At 41.8% G+C, this 19,685-nt stretch overlaps 1 protein-coding gene across 29 annotated transcripts in view; it reads right to left on the bottom strand.

Annotated features, from left to right (window-relative positions):
* NPRL3 (NPR3 like, GATOR1 complex subunit) overlaps positions 1 to 19,685 on the bottom strand; it is a 47,192-nt gene that overhangs the window by 26,186 nt on the left and 1,321 nt on the right. For 3 of the 29 annotated variants that reach the window (XM_075106157.1, XM_075106153.1, XM_075106161.1), the window contains exons 2-8: positions 19,112 to 19,181; positions 12,655 to 12,693; positions 12,287 to 12,445; positions 8,850 to 8,979; positions 5,417 to 5,491; positions 2,320 to 2,473; positions 1,414 to 1,495 (exon numbers count right to left, since the gene is read on the bottom strand). In XM_075106157.1, coding sequence (XP_074962258.1) covers positions 1,414 to 1,495; positions 2,320 to 2,473; positions 5,417 to 5,491; positions 8,850 to 8,933 — 395 coding nt within the window. In that variant the 5' untranslated portion in view covers positions 8,934 to 8,979; positions 12,287 to 12,445; positions 12,655 to 12,693; positions 19,112 to 19,181. Of the gene's footprint in view, positions 1 to 1,413; positions 1,496 to 2,319; positions 2,474 to 2,719; positions 3,175 to 5,416; positions 5,492 to 8,849; positions 8,980 to 9,330; positions 9,395 to 9,799; positions 9,917 to 12,286; positions 12,446 to 12,654; positions 12,694 to 19,111; positions 19,182 to 19,685 lie in introns of those variants that run through there. The other 26 variants (XM_075106155.1, XM_075106149.1, XM_075106160.1 and 23 more) reach the window with 14 other exon arrangements.

Raw genomic sequence — 19,685 nt, 5'->3', positions numbered from 1 at the left:
CTTGCACCACCTCTCTCCCACTCAAAATGCCTAAATGAGGGAGACACTACCTTATTTTACATCTGGGGGCAGCACCTATGTGTGTTTCTCCGTGGTCAGTCTAGTCCTCCTTATGTCATGGAAGGGTTGTATTAGCACACTCCATGAGCTTGGGCTGTATGTTCCTCCAGTCACAGCTAAATGCCACAAGATGTCACTGTGTCACTAAGATGTTTGGAGACAAGATCAGGGTTTGCCCAGTCACAAATACATAGCCCCAGAGGAACAGAAAATAGAAGTAGTAGGTGAAGTTTAATATTAGAATTACAGGCTACATAAAAAGTGCCTTCTTTTAAACTTCAGTACAGGTTCTGTGCTAGTTGTATGAAACAATAAAAACATTCCTTCCAAAGAGCTGAAATTCACAGCTCCTGAACATAACAAAGAACAGCTTATTGCAAGTTTTCTAACGTGCTTTGCAATCATTAAATTATTTAGGCTCCCAGTGCCTTACTTCACAGGGTTTTGCAATTATTCCCTTGGTGCAAGGGGAACCACAATCTAGAGAGGCTAAAGGGTTTGTCTAATACCATACAATGTGATCTACAGTCAATCAAGAAACTCCAGAGAAATTCTCCCAAGCCCTGACAAACACCCTAATGAAGGGGTACATCATGTGCCTCCCCACCAAAACCTTGTGTGCTCCTCTGTCAAGGCCTTTCACCAGGTGCATATCCTGAATGGAGGTGTCTGCTCTGCATAAGGAGTCAGCACTGACAAGCTGTCAGAGCAGAAGTACGCTGGAGGACATTGGTGCCGGCTCTTGCTGAAATTCAACACTAACTCCATGCTCCTTTGAAATACTTGCCAGAACTTCTAATCCAGTCAAGAAAAAGCATGTTACACTTCCCATTCTGCTGGAAGTCTTACCACCTAATCCAAATTCACTGTCCAGACATGCAGTGTGACCAAATGAAGCCAGGGCAATATCTGACTTGCTGCCAGTGCTAGATGCAGAATTCTTCTCTTAGCTGCAGGTTTAGAGCACTTCTACACCAATATGATATCATATTATGCAATTTTTCAATACTACAATTCACTTGTCACTATGTGCCTCTGTGCTAGGGAAGAACAAAACAATTCTTGAAGCTGTGACAGACATCACCAACTTTTAAGAACCACCATGTATCCAAAGGGAGACCAAGGTAATGATTAGGATAGCAATTCTGCAAACTTTTTACCTGACAGCTAGCCTTCACATCACTCCACCTGGTCTAAAACCCAAATCCCAAAGAGTCAACAGCATGAAGAAGTGGGTAATATCCTAAGGAACAAGGCCAAGAGGTTTCAGTGAGAAGTAGCACAAAGGTCTTTTCCAACCTAAATGATTCTATGATTCTATGATTCTATGAGCTGGGAAGAAAATTCACTCACCTGTCATACGTCTCTTTGAGATCTCTAGCCAGTTTGCACTTGGGTAAGATGTGATGAAAAGGTGACTGCGGCCCTTCTGTGGCTATGGAAAATTTCAAAACAAGAAAGCAAACAACTGATTTCAAAGCAAAGAGAGTTTCCTCTTCTCCCACAAGGTATCAACCAGTATCTTAGGGACAGAATCCCTACCTTTTAAATCTACAATTATCTTTCAAAGCTTTTACAATAACTTACATTATGTGTTAAAATAATAATAGTGAATTATTGCCAACTTCTAAACCTTAACTCAGTTAAGCACATGTAACTGCGAATTCAACAAGTGATGATTTTAAGTTTTTTTTGTTTTATACATGTTAGTTTTAATTTTAAATGCCTACAGCAAGATCATGCATCACTGTCAGAGTTCACCTTAAATAGTGCGTAATATTATAGTAAATTGCTCTGAAGTACAGTCTACAAAAAAGGCTCTGTAACTATTTGCTAGCCATGGTAACAACATGTAAGAGTAAAGTTTCCACACAAGAAGCCTGGTGACTCAGCACACAGCATTACAGCATGGGAAACTTTCTCTAGGTTGGGTGAAGCAGGCTACATGACTTCTTCCATCTCAGCCTGACAGGCAGTTCCAAACATGATGGTTCAGTGCACATTCTCCAGTGATAGCACTGACTGAGCTAGCAAGGAAAGTAAAGAAGCTACTTCACTTCTAAAGCTGACATCTCTCATAGGGATACTGCTTTTGGATGAAGCAAAATGCAGTCAAAAGCTGTCAGAATGCTAAAGAGCGCCAAAACTTGCTCATACTGACCCCAGCCACAAAAGAAGTAGGAAGGCTCAATCAGCACCTTTCTGAAAAAGTGCTCCTGGACGAACATATTCCTGCACAAAGCTAATCTCAGCACTCACCTTCTGACATGGCAGACACTTCATCCTGAATAGCTAAGATCAGCTTAGCCTCCCTGGTCAGGTATTGGCAGCGGCGCTCTTCATGCTGTAAGACTATGGCGATTCTTCGGGAGAGGTTGTGTAAGCAGTTTATCACGGATGGATCTGCATTGGCCTACAGGCAACACAGAAAAGAAACAGGTCAGTCCTTCAGCCGCAATCATGTATATGGAACTACAGTGATGGATAAGTAGTCAAAATAATTATCGTCAGTAGATATCAAAAGTCAGCCTCTCTGGCAACTGGCAACAGAAAGGAATTTTCTCTACCAGCAACATGCAGAAGCTCAGAGATGTCCAAAGGTAAAGAGAAGGCTCAGGGATTTCTAAGCTTGTCTACGCACATCAAATGAACACAGCACCTGGAGTATGATACTTCGATCTGGCTTATTTTTTCCAGTTGTTAATGGGCCTTCTGCTAGCAGAGAGACCAAAGAACTCAATTTCCCACAGGGAGAAAAGAAAGTGTCAAGCTATTTGAAAAGGCAGAATATCACAATGTTCAGGTTAAATTCACTGGGAATATAAGGACTGCAGTGCCTTTAAGATAGCCCATTCACTCTACGTTGCTATACTGAGGTTTGCCTTACATACTACAAGACAGTAATTAGGTAAGAATTATGAGCACATGATCAACAATTTGATCCTAAACCAGAATGAATTTGGATTTACGCTCCCAAACATTTCACAAATATGGCTTATTACTAACACTGTATTCGTGCAAGTCCCAGAATGAAAGTGCTGGAAAAATCTATCGTGTAAGCACAGCTGCCAAGGGGGGGGAGGGACTCAGTGGCTCCTGTCTGAATAAGCAGCTGCTTCATGTTTGTTAAGGCATTTAAAGGAATTTAAGGTTCTAGCAAGCAATAACTTGGCATGTGAACTAGCAAACCATGAGTCATCATTTTTGGATACCACTCTTCCTGCTGAGTCACGACACGTCGGTAACCCTGAAGCTTAAACACAACAGGATCAGTGCTGATTATAGCATCTGGGACTTTGCCCACTCTGTCTGCCCACTGCAGATGGACTCTCATCTTTATCTCAGAATGCCTCCGCCCATCCTTTGCAGTGCACTACACCATTCTAGGAAAAAATTTCCACTTGCTTCTTGCACAGCACTTTCCAGAAACTTGACAGCTCTCTATGAACTAAAAGTGTCTCATTTGGCAAATACGATTTAGTACTGCATTTCACACACAATTACATCAGTATCATCACAGTGGTCAAAATTCAGAAAAGCAAGTTTTCCTAGGAGAACCACTGGAAATTAGATTCTAGGAAAATATATGCTAGAGATAGCCTTTATTGCACTTCACCAAGCTTTCGCAATATTGTGAATGAAGGAACATTCATTTTAACACTTCTGCTCCCACATGACTCAACGTGCATGAATGTTTGTCTTTACAAGTGCATCTGTACACACTTACCTACAACCAAAGCATGATGCTTTACCAATAAACCAAAACAGCAAAACTCTTGAAGCTAATGTCTCTTAATGTGTGAAATCTAAAATCAACTGCTGTATTCCAAATTTAGCACCTCCCGACCTAAGAAAGTCCCAAAGCACAAGAACACCAGATCCCCAGCAGAACTCAGTGAAAAATTTCTTGCTTGATTCAGACTGATTGCTGGGATAATTTTCTTGTGTGAAACCCTGCTCTTCAACTGAGGACCACGGCCATGTCCATGTTAGTCACCACTGGAAAGCCAGTGGTAAGAAAAGCACTAGTGCTAAAAGGGGTAAAAAAAAGGTCATTTCACAAGCAGGGAGCTGGAGGCTTTTAAACCATGACATTATATCCATTCGAGCAAAAATCAACCATTTCCATACAGATAGCTACTGTAACTCCCCATTTTATTTTTAAGATGTTTCTTCATACGTGTACATGCCGCAAAAATTATATGATGGCTCCACAGATGCAACCTGTGGCCTGGGAAGAGAAAACCAGAGCTCAGAAATCAAATCACTCTAGAACATAACGAGTTTTCTACATTTTTTTACTACCTAGTTGGCCAAGCTAGGATCCCTTCAAACAGATACCAACATCTAGTCAATAGAGTAGGCCTGGAAAAAATTCCAAGCTACATATTTGCTCCATATTTGCTACATATTTACTACATAATTGCTCCAGATTCTTGCTGAGCATCAAAATCTACTTACTCTTCACTTGTACTTTCTTATTTAGAATGCTACAGCCACCTGGCACTCTCCCTTTACAATGATTCATTGCTAAGAGGAGGCAGCTTTCAAACACTGTCCATTTAATTATAAAAAAAAGCTTAGAGGCACTGAGCAAAGGCACATGTCTCTGTACCATACAGCATAAGTAGGGGCTCAAAACAGTGCTGTTCTGAGCCAGAGTAGGTTTCTGAATGACTCCGCACTGAGCAAGCTGGGATTGACCAAGGCCATGGTGGGGACCTGACTCTTAAGGCTGGCCAAGCATGAACCACTGTCCACACTGCCTGCTGCCTCTGCTTCTGGCGCAGAACTGACTACCAAGGCCTGAGCTGCCTGGAGTCACCAGGGCTTGGCAACGTGCTACTGCAGCTGTACGGATTTGGTCCTATCCCAGGCGGGAGTAGAGCAGTCACGTACAGAGAGCATCATCTGACACACAGGACAGTCAGACCCAGGCTGCCTTCTTGCACAGCTTAGTTGGACAAGCCTCAACTGCAGGGTCTCAAAAAATCACAGCAGATTACCAGCTCACTAATAACAGAAGACAAGACACATACAGCACTTGCAACTAGGTTCATATCTGTTTTGGAAATTGGTTTCCTGAATGCCTTTACACTCTGGGAATTTAAAACCAAAAACCCTAGAAAAATGTCCTGAAGAGAAGAACTGTACCTGTTTTCCACTGGGCTGGAAAACTTTCCTACTTTTCACTGCCATAGTCTATATTGTTTAGGTTTGTTATTTCAAATTAAAATATCACAATGAAATCAGGCACTGAATGTTTTACAAGAGATTACTGGCATGTGAGCCTGCTGAATTCTCTTATATGTCTGAAGCACATCCCACTGTCAGATGGAATGAAGACAGTCCTTACCCTTAGTGCAAACACCACGTTGAAGAGAATCATAGTGGGCATCTCTCTCTTCGGTGAGGGATCAGTTTTGGATACCTGGAATATATATTTTAAAAAATCCCATAGGCTAGCATCAGTTGGATCCAATAACAATGGGAAAAATTAAAAAAAAAAAAAAAGAAAAGCCTAACTCAGTCAAATAACAAGTCTGATGAGAAAAGAGAACAGACAAATCAAAGTATACCATCAGATCGGACTTGTGAAAAATAAAACTATGGTTTTCTTTTTATTGAACTGTCACAGTCACCCTACAACACTGCCTTTTCTGAGAATCTGTGAAGACTTAAACCAAAGCATTTTGGTCATGACCATCTAAATGAGTATCAGTTAAGATAGCACTCTTCCTAGGTGTCTTTACTATTGCATTTTAGCATCATTAAGGACCCTAGGTTTCAATTCCTTAGAACAATTGTCATAGATATTGTTAACTGAAGAGAAATCCAAAGATCTGTCATCCCAGGCCACAGATATTCTTTCCTTTCCTAAAATCTCCATTTGGATTGTGTCATGGTACAAACTGTTGCTTTTAATCAGAAAAAAAAAATGCTCTAGAACTGCAGTACTAAAAAGTTTTATTTTCCCTTCCTGCAGGATTTCATACACTTTATCCAGCCCCCCTGATTCTTTCTGCAGAGGTTCACCCCTAATGCAGGTATAGACTTTCTGGTAGGGAGGAATGGTGGAAGCCAAGATGAGCAAGTTGAATTTGCACATCTGAGACCAACAACTCTGAATCGAGCAAATGTCACCACAAGAGGGAGCACAAAATCCAGAGGACATTCCTGCCACCCCAAAGCTCCCTGCTGAACACCCATCCAACCCCAAGTGAAACAGCTATAACCTGCCAGCCAAACACCCAGCTAAACTCATATTTGATCTCTACCCAACATATGTGCATATGTGGCTAATGCAGCGTCTGAGATGGGGCAAACGCAGAGAAGTTGGCAACAGCAGAGCTGCATCCACCCTTCCTGACAGGTCCCAAGTACAAGCAACAAACTGCTCAGCAGTGAACTCCGGATTCTGAGTGCTTTTACTCAGTAGTTTTAAAAATTAGAGAAGCTAAAAGAAACTATACATATTTTTGTTTTTTCTGAAGTGTAAGTGAAGTTCTATCAAAAAGACAGTGATAGGAGGATGGTAAAACAATTTACTGTGTTTACTTATTCTCTTGGAGTTACATGTTCCAGGATGCCTTGTGAACCTCAATAAAGACTCAAAAGCATTTCCAAGTGTAGGGATTAATCCTATTCCTTCCTTAAGATCAAAGAAACTACCACCACTAACATCAGTTGGGATGCAGGCTAGATTTCATATCACCTCTTGTCCAGAAAAAAGAAGAAAAGACTAAGCTGGAGAAGAAAATGCTGAAGGAATTTGAAGAATTCAGAATATTGCTACATAAAAGGCAGTCTGGTACACAGGATTAAATATCCGTGCTCTTGTAACTCCTGAATCTCATCTGAGTAAGAATTTGCTGAGCTGTCCTGTGGATTAACTTACTGCAGTATGAACTCTGAAGAAACCCAGACCAGAGACTCTCAGGTTACTCCGGTCACTGCCTTTGCTCCATGAGAAAGCAGCTCCATCTAGCTTCCTCCTACATGCAAAAGGGTCCCAGATTTAGACTCAAATGAACTAGCAGAGATGGCTGCCACATCTAGAAGATTCTGGACACTAGAAAGTTCTGGGGCACCTACCAGAGTAATGAGACACACCCAAAAAGAAGATCCTACAGGAAGTAACAAAGAAGTGTTTACAGCACTATACAACTTTGTTTATTTACTCAGATGCAATTTTATTTAGACAAATGGAAAATTATGAGACATTTCATGCAATTAGGATAAAACTGACTGGCAAGTGGAGAGAATGTACGTGGTGAAAAAATACAATTACAAATTTTCAACCTCATTTATACCACATTTAGTAAGTTGTGCCTTTTGGACAAGATTAGCAAAAGAAACGAATCTGATACAGTGAGAGAACAGGCCACCACTGTCAGGGCCCTGAGGGCACCAAAAGGTCTTAATGGCCCTGACCAGGCCCAACTGGGTCCCCCCACACACACCCTAGCAAGTGACCCAGGAGCCCCATTTAAGCTTGGCTCCGGAGTCTCATTTAAGCTCAGCAGAGGCCCTGTAGGTGTGCCTGTCTCCAGCCCTGTCTCCTGGATGGACCTTGGACCTACATCATCGTAGGTACCTTGTATCCTGGATGGACCCTTGTTAAGTACATTGCAGCCTTGTCCTCCAGCCCTGCCTCTGGTCCTATCTTCTTTCTGCTCCTGGCTGGGCTCCCTGAACAGACCCTGGGCCTGGTTCATTGTTTGCCTAGTCTGGGGCTGGTGATGTACTTGCATAGCTTGGGAACACTTAATTCTGTCTTCCAAAACAGTTTAAGCATTTGAGACTGCATCTTGGTGATCCTCCATCACATTTTTGTAGACTCACGACTGAGTTTCCAAAGTGGAACACCAGCATCTTTTGATGCTTGAGACCAGCTCCTCACTTGGATTAAAGCAGTCTGGTCCTCTAAATATCAAGCAGCAGTTGCCAACAATCTGTTTGCACCTCTAATTATAGATAGAAAGGATGATACAATTGGCAAGCAGATTTTTTTCCCTGAAAAAAATGAACAACTTAGTAAATTTGATGAAAAATGAGACCATGGCAGTTCAGTGACAGAGATCAGTGTTGGATTCAGAAATTACCAAAGCCTAGTTCACTCTTACAGTCTATCAAGAAGGATGGGACAGGGAATATTTTGCACATAAAAGCATGTAAATTCTTTCCTAGATTTAAGCAGGACTTTTTCCATAGCCTGGGTGGCAACTGCTTTCATTCCAGGCAGCTAAAACACAGGCCACAGAACAAGGTCTCAATGAAACAGCAGCCTGACTTTGTCCACAAGAAAATTTTAGACCTCTTTCAAGACCCTACCTATTCCAATCAAGCCATGTGAATAACCTGCAGCACCAGTAAGAGTAAAGAGTTAAAAAAAAGGCTGACATAGTTTCTAGCATTTGTGAAGGTTTTTGGTGTAGGGTTTGGGTTTTTTTATCTGCCATACTAATTAGAGGTGCTAAAAAGCTAGCTTGCAATAACTAATGTGAGAAACAGCTTTTTGAGCTGGACTGTTTAGTGTTACTTCTCTTTACCCATGCTGCTATCCTATCCTACAGTAACCAGGAGGGGGATTTCTCTGAATCACTGTCACAGCTCCCTCAGTTTGCCACTCATTGTACTTATCTGGAAATAAGGAAAAGACAGCTTTGAGCATAAGGAAGTAAAAACAGGATCAAAAGCAAACATGCACATTCTGAATTCTAAGTGTCCTAACTGAGCCAGGCAGTCTGAAAAGAAGACAGGTCCCCCGAGCGGACCTCACACCATACCTGCCCAAGGGCATGCTGAAGCAATGTGGGATGGCCAACAAAGCGAACATTATCAATCTTGAGTTCAAACTTTTTGCCACACATATCTGACTTGGTAGCCAAAATTGTTGCCAGGATGACATCTGAAAACCTTGAAGAGCAGAGACAAGAAGTTATTACAATTTTCAAAAAGCATACCCCCGGAATATTCCTCCAAATACAGATATATTTAACTTATGAGTTCTTAAAGCATTGTGAATTGTGTCTAAATTGCTGTACCTGGAGTTACACCAATTATGGAAAATTAAGAACCCCTTAATTACATCTCTCAGATCATCACAATTATAAAACAGGAAGCATTCACGACAAAGACTGCAGGGTCATGCTTATTTAATTACATGCTCAGCAAAATACATTGGAAAGATTAGATGCAGTTCACTTGAATATAAAAACAGCTCAAGTTAGCCATTGCCTGGATTTAGCTGCAGGTTAATGAACTTACTAAGCAAATATATATCACCACAGCCTGTCACTCAAGCACAACAGAGATCTTTAAGCCACCCACTATGGCAGAGGGGAAGGCAAGAAAGAGCTGATTCAGTTAGAAGGAACATACATCCAACACTTGCCCCTCCTTCCCCAAATCTCATCAGCGAGACTGAAAGTTACTTAACAAATCTGAACCTACGGTCAACAGACCACCGGCACCCTTCCAAGAGCTGCCTGGCCTCACCTCAGCTTTCTCATTTAATAAAATGAACTGAGACAAATTTGTGACAGGGTAGGCCCTTCCCAACACCAACCGCGGTGTCACTGGATTCTCTGGGCTGGTGGTGGGAAGAGGGGAGCTGCGAGGCATGAGGGCAAGTATCTACAAGGAGTCTGTCCTGTAAAATACAGCTACTGCTGCAAAACCAGGTAAGAATCCAGTGTGACAAGGAGGGAATTCTGCAACCGCTCTTTCTGATGACCTTGCAAAATTGGTCTGGTCTCTACATCCACTCTTCTTCCTCAGGGTGTCCCGTGAGACAGTGGAGCTCAAATCCACAGGGAAGAAGACTTCAGTGAGCTGCTGGAGGGAACTTGTTCTAGAATGCAGGCAGTGCAAGGTTTGATATTAACAAGTTCATTCCTCATCTGATTTCTTGGAGGCTCCCATTTGACCAAATGAATTTCAAACCAGTTTCTGATAAGACCAGTTTTTTAAGAATGGAAGTATTTATTCCATTTTCTTTATTTACATTCAGGGATGTGTGTCCCTGTCAGACCATCCCCCTCCACCAGGCAGATATCCCAGATAACCCAGTATCACTCAGAGAAAAGGGCAGGCATGGGTGTGCGCTGCGCTCACCTTATCTCTTGGCTGCAAGCAAGCCCTCAATGCCCAGAGAAGGAATTAATGTACCATATTCCTGGTTCACTCCAGTGTGTTATGGTGCACAACAGAGATGAAGACAAATGCACACAGCTGGGTCTTTTGTGTATATCCATTTGCATATGACCCAAGGGGCATTTCTTTTATTAGACCTATCTGTACTGAAGATGCAGGACAACACAGGGGCTTTACGAGCTGTCAGAGCCACTGGTGTTTGTACAAACAGGTCATCCTGACCACAGTACGCTGCTTACATTTGGCTTATGGAAGGAGCAGCTCTGTACAAACTTCCAGATCCCTGGCCACTCTGCTCCAAACATAGGTAAGGGCAAGCAGAGAGATGGGGAGACTAGCCAGAGACTCCTGGGGCCACTGAGCCCACACTCCTCAGCCACCATGCCGCACTGGGCTGCACAACACACAGAGTTTGTGAAGAAAGGGCTCACTCATCCTCAAACAGGACGTGGATTGTCAGTCATTGGAGATCACATTCAAAATAGGAAAAAAGTCACCATGACAGCAGTGAGCTTTTCCTCTTCTATTTGCGCCGTTCAGCCACGTTTGTTAATAGGCTCATCATGAAGCCAGGAAGACTGTAATAGCAATGGATCCAAAATAAGCGTATGTTTTGGGGAGTGGAGGGAGAAGGCGGCAAATCAGAAAATGCCTGCTTGCTGGTAAGAGATGAGTTACTCTTCCCTCCTCCAGCTTTGGCAAAGGATATCTTGGGAGCTAGAAAACTGATCATTATAATGACTTTCACCACCATTAAGATTTGCCTTTTACAAGGAATTACACCAGCAGATCTTTTAACAGACAAATGTGGTGCTGAACATAACAGTTCAGCAGTTCTGCAGGAGAGCTCACGACACCAACAGCCCTGTCTGCCCCACCTTGTATGTGACTCTGTGGGGAGCAGGAGATTAAAAGGTTGATTTTGTAAAGTCCTCAGAACCTTCTCACTAGCTAGTCCTCACTGTCTTCTCTTTCTGGGAGAGTACTGCAGCTGCAGCTAGATGACACGCTCAGGAAAGATAACCCTGCAATGGGTTACATGGGTGCTACCTGATGGGTACTGACACTGGGTATCTCCACAGGCTCTCGCAAGAGTGAACTAGACTCCAGCCCCATTCCCCTTGTCTGACAGCCTAGATTTATTCGTTTTGCTGGTTTGGGGTTTTTTTCCCCCCCAACGAACTACATAATTTATACATTTCTTAGGCCTCAGGATGAGAGGGAGATTGAGAGACAGCAGATACTTTATTCCCATCATTTCAATTCATCATCTCGTATTAGAAATTAACACTTTTACTTTAGATATTTTACTACTGATTTTCTAATCTCTGGGGTGTATTAAGATGACCTAAAAATACTGACTTCTCAGAGCCCAAGAGTTTGTTAGTAACCGATTAGGTTTCACAGTTGGGCAGTAACAGTCCCTTCTTTTATGAGATTAGTCTGAGCATTGTGATTTCCAGAGGGAAGCAAACCACTCCTGTACTAAGGAATTCAGCAGGCAGAAACTAAATACAAAAAACAAAAGCTTTGATTTGCCAAAAATGTCTTACTACTCCTATCACAACCAAAATGTAGCAGCAACAGCAGACAATCCAGCAGTACGATACAAAACACACTAACGCAGAGCACCTGCTCTCACCAGCATCTCCTCTGGAAACTCAGCTGAAACAACAATTACTTTAGCTTTAGCGCATGGAAAAGGAGGGGGAAAGAATCTCAAACACAAATTCAATTTTCCCCAAGAATGGATAATAACTCTTTATATGCCATAGAAATTCAAAGCAAGGTTTTTACAAAGAATTCTTCTTTGAAGTAGTTTAGAATGGGAGCCGAGTATCTAGGTGAGCATCTTTATGTTAATCAGGGACTAGAGATGCAGTTTAATACTTTTGGAGCCCTGGGTAGAGATAAGCACCTTTCCCTCCATACATTCAAAAAGGGAGTATAATGCAGTCATCCAGTTTAGCTTCGTGAGGCACCAAGAACGAGCAACCAGAGCAGCTGCTCAAAGCCAGGTCTCCGAAGAGCTCTCCATAATTACTGTGGGATTAAAGAGTTTACTCACTGATCTGTACTTTTAAGTCATTGCTCATCAGAAAGCAATTTGTTTTAGGGTTCCTTCTTGGAATAACTACAATGCCAAGGCTATACTTGTTGCATTCTCGGAGGATCACAACTTCTCTCAATTCACAGAAGGGACAGTATCACACCCGTTCTGGACACCCTACAGGAAGCACAGAAATGTTAGTAGGACCTTTGTAATTATCCTAGCATAAACCTTTAGCAGTGTTTCCTACAGACACTGTGATTTAGCATATAATTATCTCATCATTCGGTGTAAAACAGAAACCAGAAACAAAGCACAATTAAAAGGATGGTGAGAAAAGAAAGCCATTCTAGACACAGGTGATTGTTTAGAACATTTGGTCTTACCCCGAAACCAATTGCTCATCAGTTAGAGGACATTGGTCTCTGAAATGGGAACATGACCATAAACACAACACAAAAAAAAAAAAACACAAGAAAATAAACGAGGTAAGTACACAAAATACAAAAAGAAAGGATAATATTAAAAACTAGGATGAACTATTAAGTATTAAACTACTTTAAAGGAAATATAATTATTGAGAAGAGTCAAAAGTTAACGGTAGGTGAATCCCTGGGATATACTGCAGACAACATGGAGAAAACAGGCTAAGGCATTTTAGTCCTCTCGCTAGCACTGGCTGCTGTAATGTGTTCCCTATTGCATTTATAGATCTGTATTTATACCATATTTTTAATTCATGCTTACCTTAAGAGAAAATAGAAGAGATTGCAGCCTGATTTAGAGTAGATGCTAAACTTCCGTTTCTTTTCTGGACACTATTACTAGTATTCTCACCAAAGGAACATCCCATGCAGCCCCAAATGACCCACAGCTCTTCACAATTGCTTCTGGTGCTTCCATATCCCCAAGACTTACAAAAAGAGGATGCCAAACACTTATTGGTGTATGCACAGCCAAGGTTCTGCAAAGGGCCTTGCACACAGAGCCGCTAGGTACAAGTCTGGCCAGAATCAGAGCACAACCATCATGTCATTCTCCATCTCTCTCTGCCCCAGGCAATAAGCAGAATCTTAGGAAGAGTAGGCTGGAAAAGTTTTCAAGGCAAAGAATCTGAAAACTTTCTTTACAACAGGCATACAGAGCGAGGCTTGCTCTGTTAACAGCTGTACTCACTTTGATAGCAGAGGACCAAACATCTATTTTAATTTTAACAGTCAACTGCTGCTTTTTCCAAATAACAAGGAAAATAAGGACTTGCTTCCTGAAACAAATTTCCTAAATATACTGAAAAATGAATCTGATAAAAGCTTTATACTGTCCATGTTAGAAAGGAGAGGCAAAATTAAAACCTCCAACAATTATTAATCCAAAACACAGCAGATTTCTACCGGTAATGTTGAAAAGGGAACCCAGAGCAATCCCAAGTGACAAACTATACAGAGGGGGTGATATTGCAGAAAGGGTGTTTAAAGGGATGGATGGATAAATGGAAAAGCACAGGCTTACAGAAAGGAAGCCTTTCAGAACAAATAAAATGAAGAACACTGGAGTCCAGTGAAAGAGGGACAGAGGACACAGAAATGTTATCACAGGAGAACTACTGTTTGTTAGAAAGGGACATTCAAGTCCTTGTTTGCCAGGAACTTGACTTTTTTTATAACAGAAGCATTTGGCCAATTAACAATATATGCTACTAAAAACTGCAAAGTCTGGTGTAACATATGTTAGTATATGTGCATCTTCATTAGAATTTTTGCTTGCCGACTATACAACCTTCAGAAAAACTACAAAAACCGTTTCAAACCAATTTAACAGAGCATTATCTTATGGCTTCAAAAAAGTAATTGCTTCACATATTTTTGGGGAGGGTGGGGGGTGGGGAGGGTGGGAAAGAGGCTGGCAAGCATCTCCATAAGCTCTGAGGGGTATGTATTATTGGCAAAGCACTCAAAAACTACAGGACGTTTTTGAAGAAAGCAAATAATGAAAGGCTGAAAAGAAGCCATCAAAGAGAGACACTTGGCAGGCAATTTGTTTTGACAGTGACAGATTCTTCTGAATACCTTTTTGTTGCATGGCCACCATCAACACACCTCAACCACTTTCAATGCTTGACTTGCTTTTAAAAGGAAGAAAAATCTATATTCTGAAGACTCAAACACACAGCTCCATTGAGTTGAAATTAACATAAGCAAATACACACCAGTAACCTAGAGGTAGGACTGTCATGAATACGCTGCAGTTGTCTATAAAAACCAGCAAGCATAACAATGACCTGGAAATTTGAATCTGAAGGCTAAAAGAAATCCAGTTATGCATATAAATATGCTATATAGAAATGGAGAGTTAAGCCACCTAAACTGACATAATTTTGTCCTTTCTGAGGCCATAAAGAAATACATACAACTCAACTGTTCCAGTAGAGATGAGCATAATAGTAATCAATCTGGGTTCCAATAGCTTAGGAAAAAAGCAATACTGAACCTTATCTAGGATACAATTGGTATTAGATTGCTAGTAAATTAAGGACAACCATCCAGCATAAAAAAGTATTAATCCAACCCTCATGAGAACTATTGCAGCAAAAAGATAAATCTGAAATAACCTTTGCTACTGAACATAAAAACGTGGGAAAGACTCAACCCTTCAACATTATCAAACTGGGCATACACCATCAACTCAACTTAGCAGTCTGCCCACTCCACAGCCTCAATTTGTGCCACCAAAAACATCTACAGATGCTACTGATATGCAGTGATTTAAAGGAATCTTTTTGCAGACTCTTCCTTGAAGAAGCCATCCAGAAATAATACAAAACCATTTATTTAATAAATTACTTTCACAGAGGACAACTCCCATCAGAAAATCACCACCACCAGAAAATGGACTGGACTTCTTGCTGACGAAGTCTTTCCATGCAATACTGAACTGAGCGTTTCAGGAAGAGAAACACTGCACCACTGCACTGAGAAAGAACAAACTCCCAGGGACAGAGCTGCCACTGGGGGAATGGGAATGGCTCTTGCAAAACCATTTGCTCCATTCCTGGTCTCTCCAGCCTTATCTTCAATGGGAACATGCAAAACACATTCCGAAGAGGAGCCCAGGAGCGAAGATTCAAAACATTGGTGAGGGAGAAAAATCCCACGGGCTCAATGACAATACTGGTTTTACAGCCTATGATAGTTCAACTCCTTCCTTTCCTAGTTTACAAATCATACACATCTTGCCCTCTCCAGGACATCTGCACCTTTCTGCCTCCACTCTCCCCTTAGAATCTCTTCTACTCCAAAGCACCAACTTCGGTTACTCCTTAAACAGTCTGATACAAATCAAAAAGTCTGAGCAACCTGTTGACAATTTTGAAGGCCTTTTTTTTTTTTGTGTGTGTGTGTGTGCTGGAAGAAGGGCCTGTGTACCTAAAACTTGCATATTTTTTCTACATGTATCATTAAGTTAGTGAAAGATATGAACTCTGCCAACACACCTCCTCTTGTCTAATATAAATTAACAGTACTCAGTATATAAAGAGCGCCAGTGATTTCTTCCACTAGCTGCTATGACTGAAGAGAAGGATATGTTTAGCTGCTACATCAGTTGTATGGGATGCAGTGGACTTACACTACCTATTACACTGATATTGGGAAAAAGCTTTTCAATGAAACAAACACAATTTAGAAAGAGACTTTGAATTTCTGAATGCAGATGCCCAGCCATGTACGTAGCACAAGCAGTGTGCCGGACCTTGATATCTGGCCTCTAGCAGAACCAACACTTTCAGAGCAACATAAATGCTCCTCTTCTGCTGTTTCCCTTTCATCTGCATGGCAGCTAAAGACAGATCCGCAGGAGATAATATTAAGGGACCTCCTGGTAACTGACCTGTGTTGGCTGACAACTCAATTTCATCTAAGTACACATATGGCTTATAAGCACTGACCTTAGTAAGAGTCAGCATGAATTTGTATGCATTGCTATATACAAAACTGTACCAGTGACAACTTCATTTTTCTGAAGACCATCACTGCAGAGGGGGATTTCTGTCTTAACATTCTTTCATTCAGCACTTCAGAACTGTGATACTTCACACTTAGTGAGCTCAGCTGAGACATCGTAAATTATTTTAAACACTAAAAGCTTAGTAACAAATACCTGACCAGGAAATTAAGCACTAACTTTAAAGCCCAGAGTTCTGGACACCACTAAAATTAAATAATCTATATCTTTGTTTAATGTAGGTTACATGCCAGCACTTTCAATCTAGAATCATAGAATCATTAAGGTTGGAAAAGACCTCTAAGATCATCAAGTCCAGCCATCAACCCAACACCACCATGCCTCCTAAATCATGCCCTGAAGTGCCATGCCTACACGTTTTTTGAACACCTCCAGGGATGGGCAAGCCTGTTCCAATGCCTGACCACACTTTCAGTAAAGACATTTTTCCTAGTATCCAATCTAAACCTCCCCTGATGCAACCTGAAGGCATTTCCTCTTGTCCCATCACTTGTTACTTGGGAAAAGGGACTGACACCCACCTCACTACAACCTCCTTCCAAGTAGTTGTAGAGAGCAATAAGGTCTCCCCTCAGCCTCTTCTCCAGGCTAAACAACCCCAGCTCCCTCAGCCGCTCCTCATCAGACTTGTTCTCCAGACCCTTCCCCAGCTTTGTTGCCCTTCTCTGCACACGCTCCAGCACCTCAGTGTCCTCCTTGTACTGAGGGGCCCAAAACTGAACACAGGATTTGAGGTGCGGCCTCACCAGTGCCGAGTACAGGGGCACAATCACTGCCCTGCTCCTGCTGGCCACACTATTCCTCATACAAGCCAGGATGCTGTTGGCCTCCTTGGCGACCCGGGCACACTGCTGGCTCATGTTCAGCCGCCTGTCAGCCAGCACCCCCAGGGTCTTTCTCCGCCAGGCAGCTTTCCAGCCACTCTTCTCCAAGCCTGTAGCGTTGCATGGGGTTGTTGTGACCCAAGTGCAGGACCCAGAACTTGGCCTTGTTAAACCTCATACACTGGGCCTCAGTCCATCGATCCAGCCTGGCCAGATCCTTCTGCAGAACCTTCCTACCCTCCAGCAGATCAACACTCCCACCCAGTAGGGTGTCATCTGCAGACTTACTGAGGGCACACTCAGTCCCCTCCTTCAGATCATTGATAAAGATATTAAACAAGACTGGCCCCAACACTAAGCCCTGGGGAACACTGCTTGTGACAAGCCACCAACCGGATTCAGCTCCATTCACCACAATTCTCTGGGCTCGGCCATCCAGCCAGTTTTTTACCCAGCAAAGAGTACATGTCTAAGCCGTGAGCCTCCATCTTCTCTAGGAGGATGCTGTGGGAGACAGTGTCAAAGGCTTTACTAAAGTCCAGGTAGACAACATCCACAGCTTTTCCCTCATCCACTAGGCAGGTCAACTGGTCATAGAAGGAGATCAGGTTGGTCAGGCAGGACCTGCCTTAAAACCACTACTTAATTTACTTAAAAACAGTTTCAGGAAAATTCTAGCAGTTTTCTCATCTGACCATAATTTGAAATGATAAAAGCTTTTCTTACATCACTGTAGTAGCCCCATATTGCATCACACTAATTCAGCACCACAGCCAACAGCTCAGTATTAAGTGCTTTGTCCAACCTGCCAAAATGGCAGAGGCAACAAGAAGGTACAGAAGTACCATTCCAACACCATCTTAACCTATCTAGGGAAATACTAGAGCCAGGGTTTTGAACAGCAACCAAAAAATCCCTAAGATAACCAGCAAACATGTGCACTGAGCCTTCCTAATGTGCATACTAGCTGCCATCCACAGCACAGTCTGAAATGCCATTCACCAATTACCAAGCTTAAAAAAACCACATCTTGGTCCTACTGGAGTTGTGCCCTGTATTGTACTCCAGTCACTGGAGACACGACAGAGGCTGCAACTGAAGGTTTCAAAGGTATGAGAAGAGGCAAGAGATAAAAATAATATCAAGCAAAATGTGTTGTCGTAAGATCCCAGCCCTGGAATCTGAACTCCTTTCTGGGGGCAAGTGATGAGTACTTCTTTTTTTCTCCTATGTGAGAAAAGAACAGCAACTGCCCTGTTTTATTGATATTGGAGATTAAAACACATATCACAAAAAAGATCTGCAACTGAACTATGGGCCAACAGACAAAAAAAACTTTTCCTTTCCCAAATTTGTCTCATATCTGATAGTGATAAATTTAGAATCATGCAGATTTCAAATTTTCTACATAAATAATTAGATGTTCCATTCGTACATACATGCATGCTGAACAACACAATGCCTATTTTCAGTGCGTTTGTTACCCTGATTTCCTGTAACTCAAAAATTATCTTTAAGTCTCAGTCTCCTTTTGAGCTACTATTTCATTCTACAGACAGAAGGGCAGCTATATCTGGGGAAACAAAATTAGTTATTCATTAGTGCACAGCAATTCCATATGACAGTTACATGAGGTAGGGAAGAATTTGCAGCAACTGAAAAATATATCCAGTTAGAGGTAGGCAGGTAAAAAAAAGTGGAATTTTGCCTAAGTATTAATACTCCTAAGCTTTGAAAGAGTACTACTGCCTTTCTAATGAGCACAAAATACCTGACTTATGCCTTGCCCAGAAAACAATAGATCCTGTAGCATTCCCTCATTAGAAATTCCTCATTACTAAGCACTAATTTGTTCATAACTTGACATTACAACATTTTTGGGGAGGTCGTTTTCTGTACAGTCCAAGAGAATTTGCCTACTGAACTAGCAGGCAAGAGAGCAAGAGGCCATCTCTCCACTCTTTCAAACTCTTAGGCAAGGAGAAATGTTTTCCCCTACCTGGAGTCGCCATCTTGATCTTCTGTGGTGTCACCAGAGCTATTCACAGCATATCGACTCCTTGGTTTACCTGCAATACAGATTAAAGACAGCTCTTTCAACAAACAATCTCCTTAAAATGTTCATTAAAATAAGTGCCTTAAGAGAATACTTGTGCATTAAGAAAATACTTGTCTGTGCCCTTCTTAAAATTATCTATAACAGTGACCTAAAAAAAGTAATAGTAAAAGCAGAAAGCACCCCTTCCCTTTCAGGTAGAAGTACCAGATCTTGTTTTTTCTATTCTCACTTAAAAACACATCAAAATGTAAGAGAAAGAGGTTTACATCTTATGGGGATTTAAAAAGCAAAACATTCACAGAAACAACTTTTCTCTCAAGTGCCAGCTAACAGTTTGCAGTTTGAGAGAGCGTGGAAAATAAAATTCCAACCAATGCATTCTCTTCATCATTGCTCAGGTTTCAGGACAATGATAATGCTCCAACAGCCCCTCCTGCAATACTGAAATCCTTTACCAACAAAAAGGCAGGCAGGAGGCGGGCAGGAGAGAAGTGGACAACCAAAAAAAATTGAT

This window comes from Phalacrocorax aristotelis, chromosome 10, assembly GCF_949628215.1.
Source record: "Phalacrocorax aristotelis chromosome 10, bGulAri2.1, whole genome shotgun sequence".
Taxonomy (NCBI): Eukaryota; Metazoa; Chordata; class Aves; order Suliformes; family Phalacrocoracidae; genus Phalacrocorax; species Phalacrocorax aristotelis.
The sequence above is the reverse complement of the archived record's forward strand: the minus strand, read 5'-3'. Positions and strand labels throughout refer to the sequence as shown.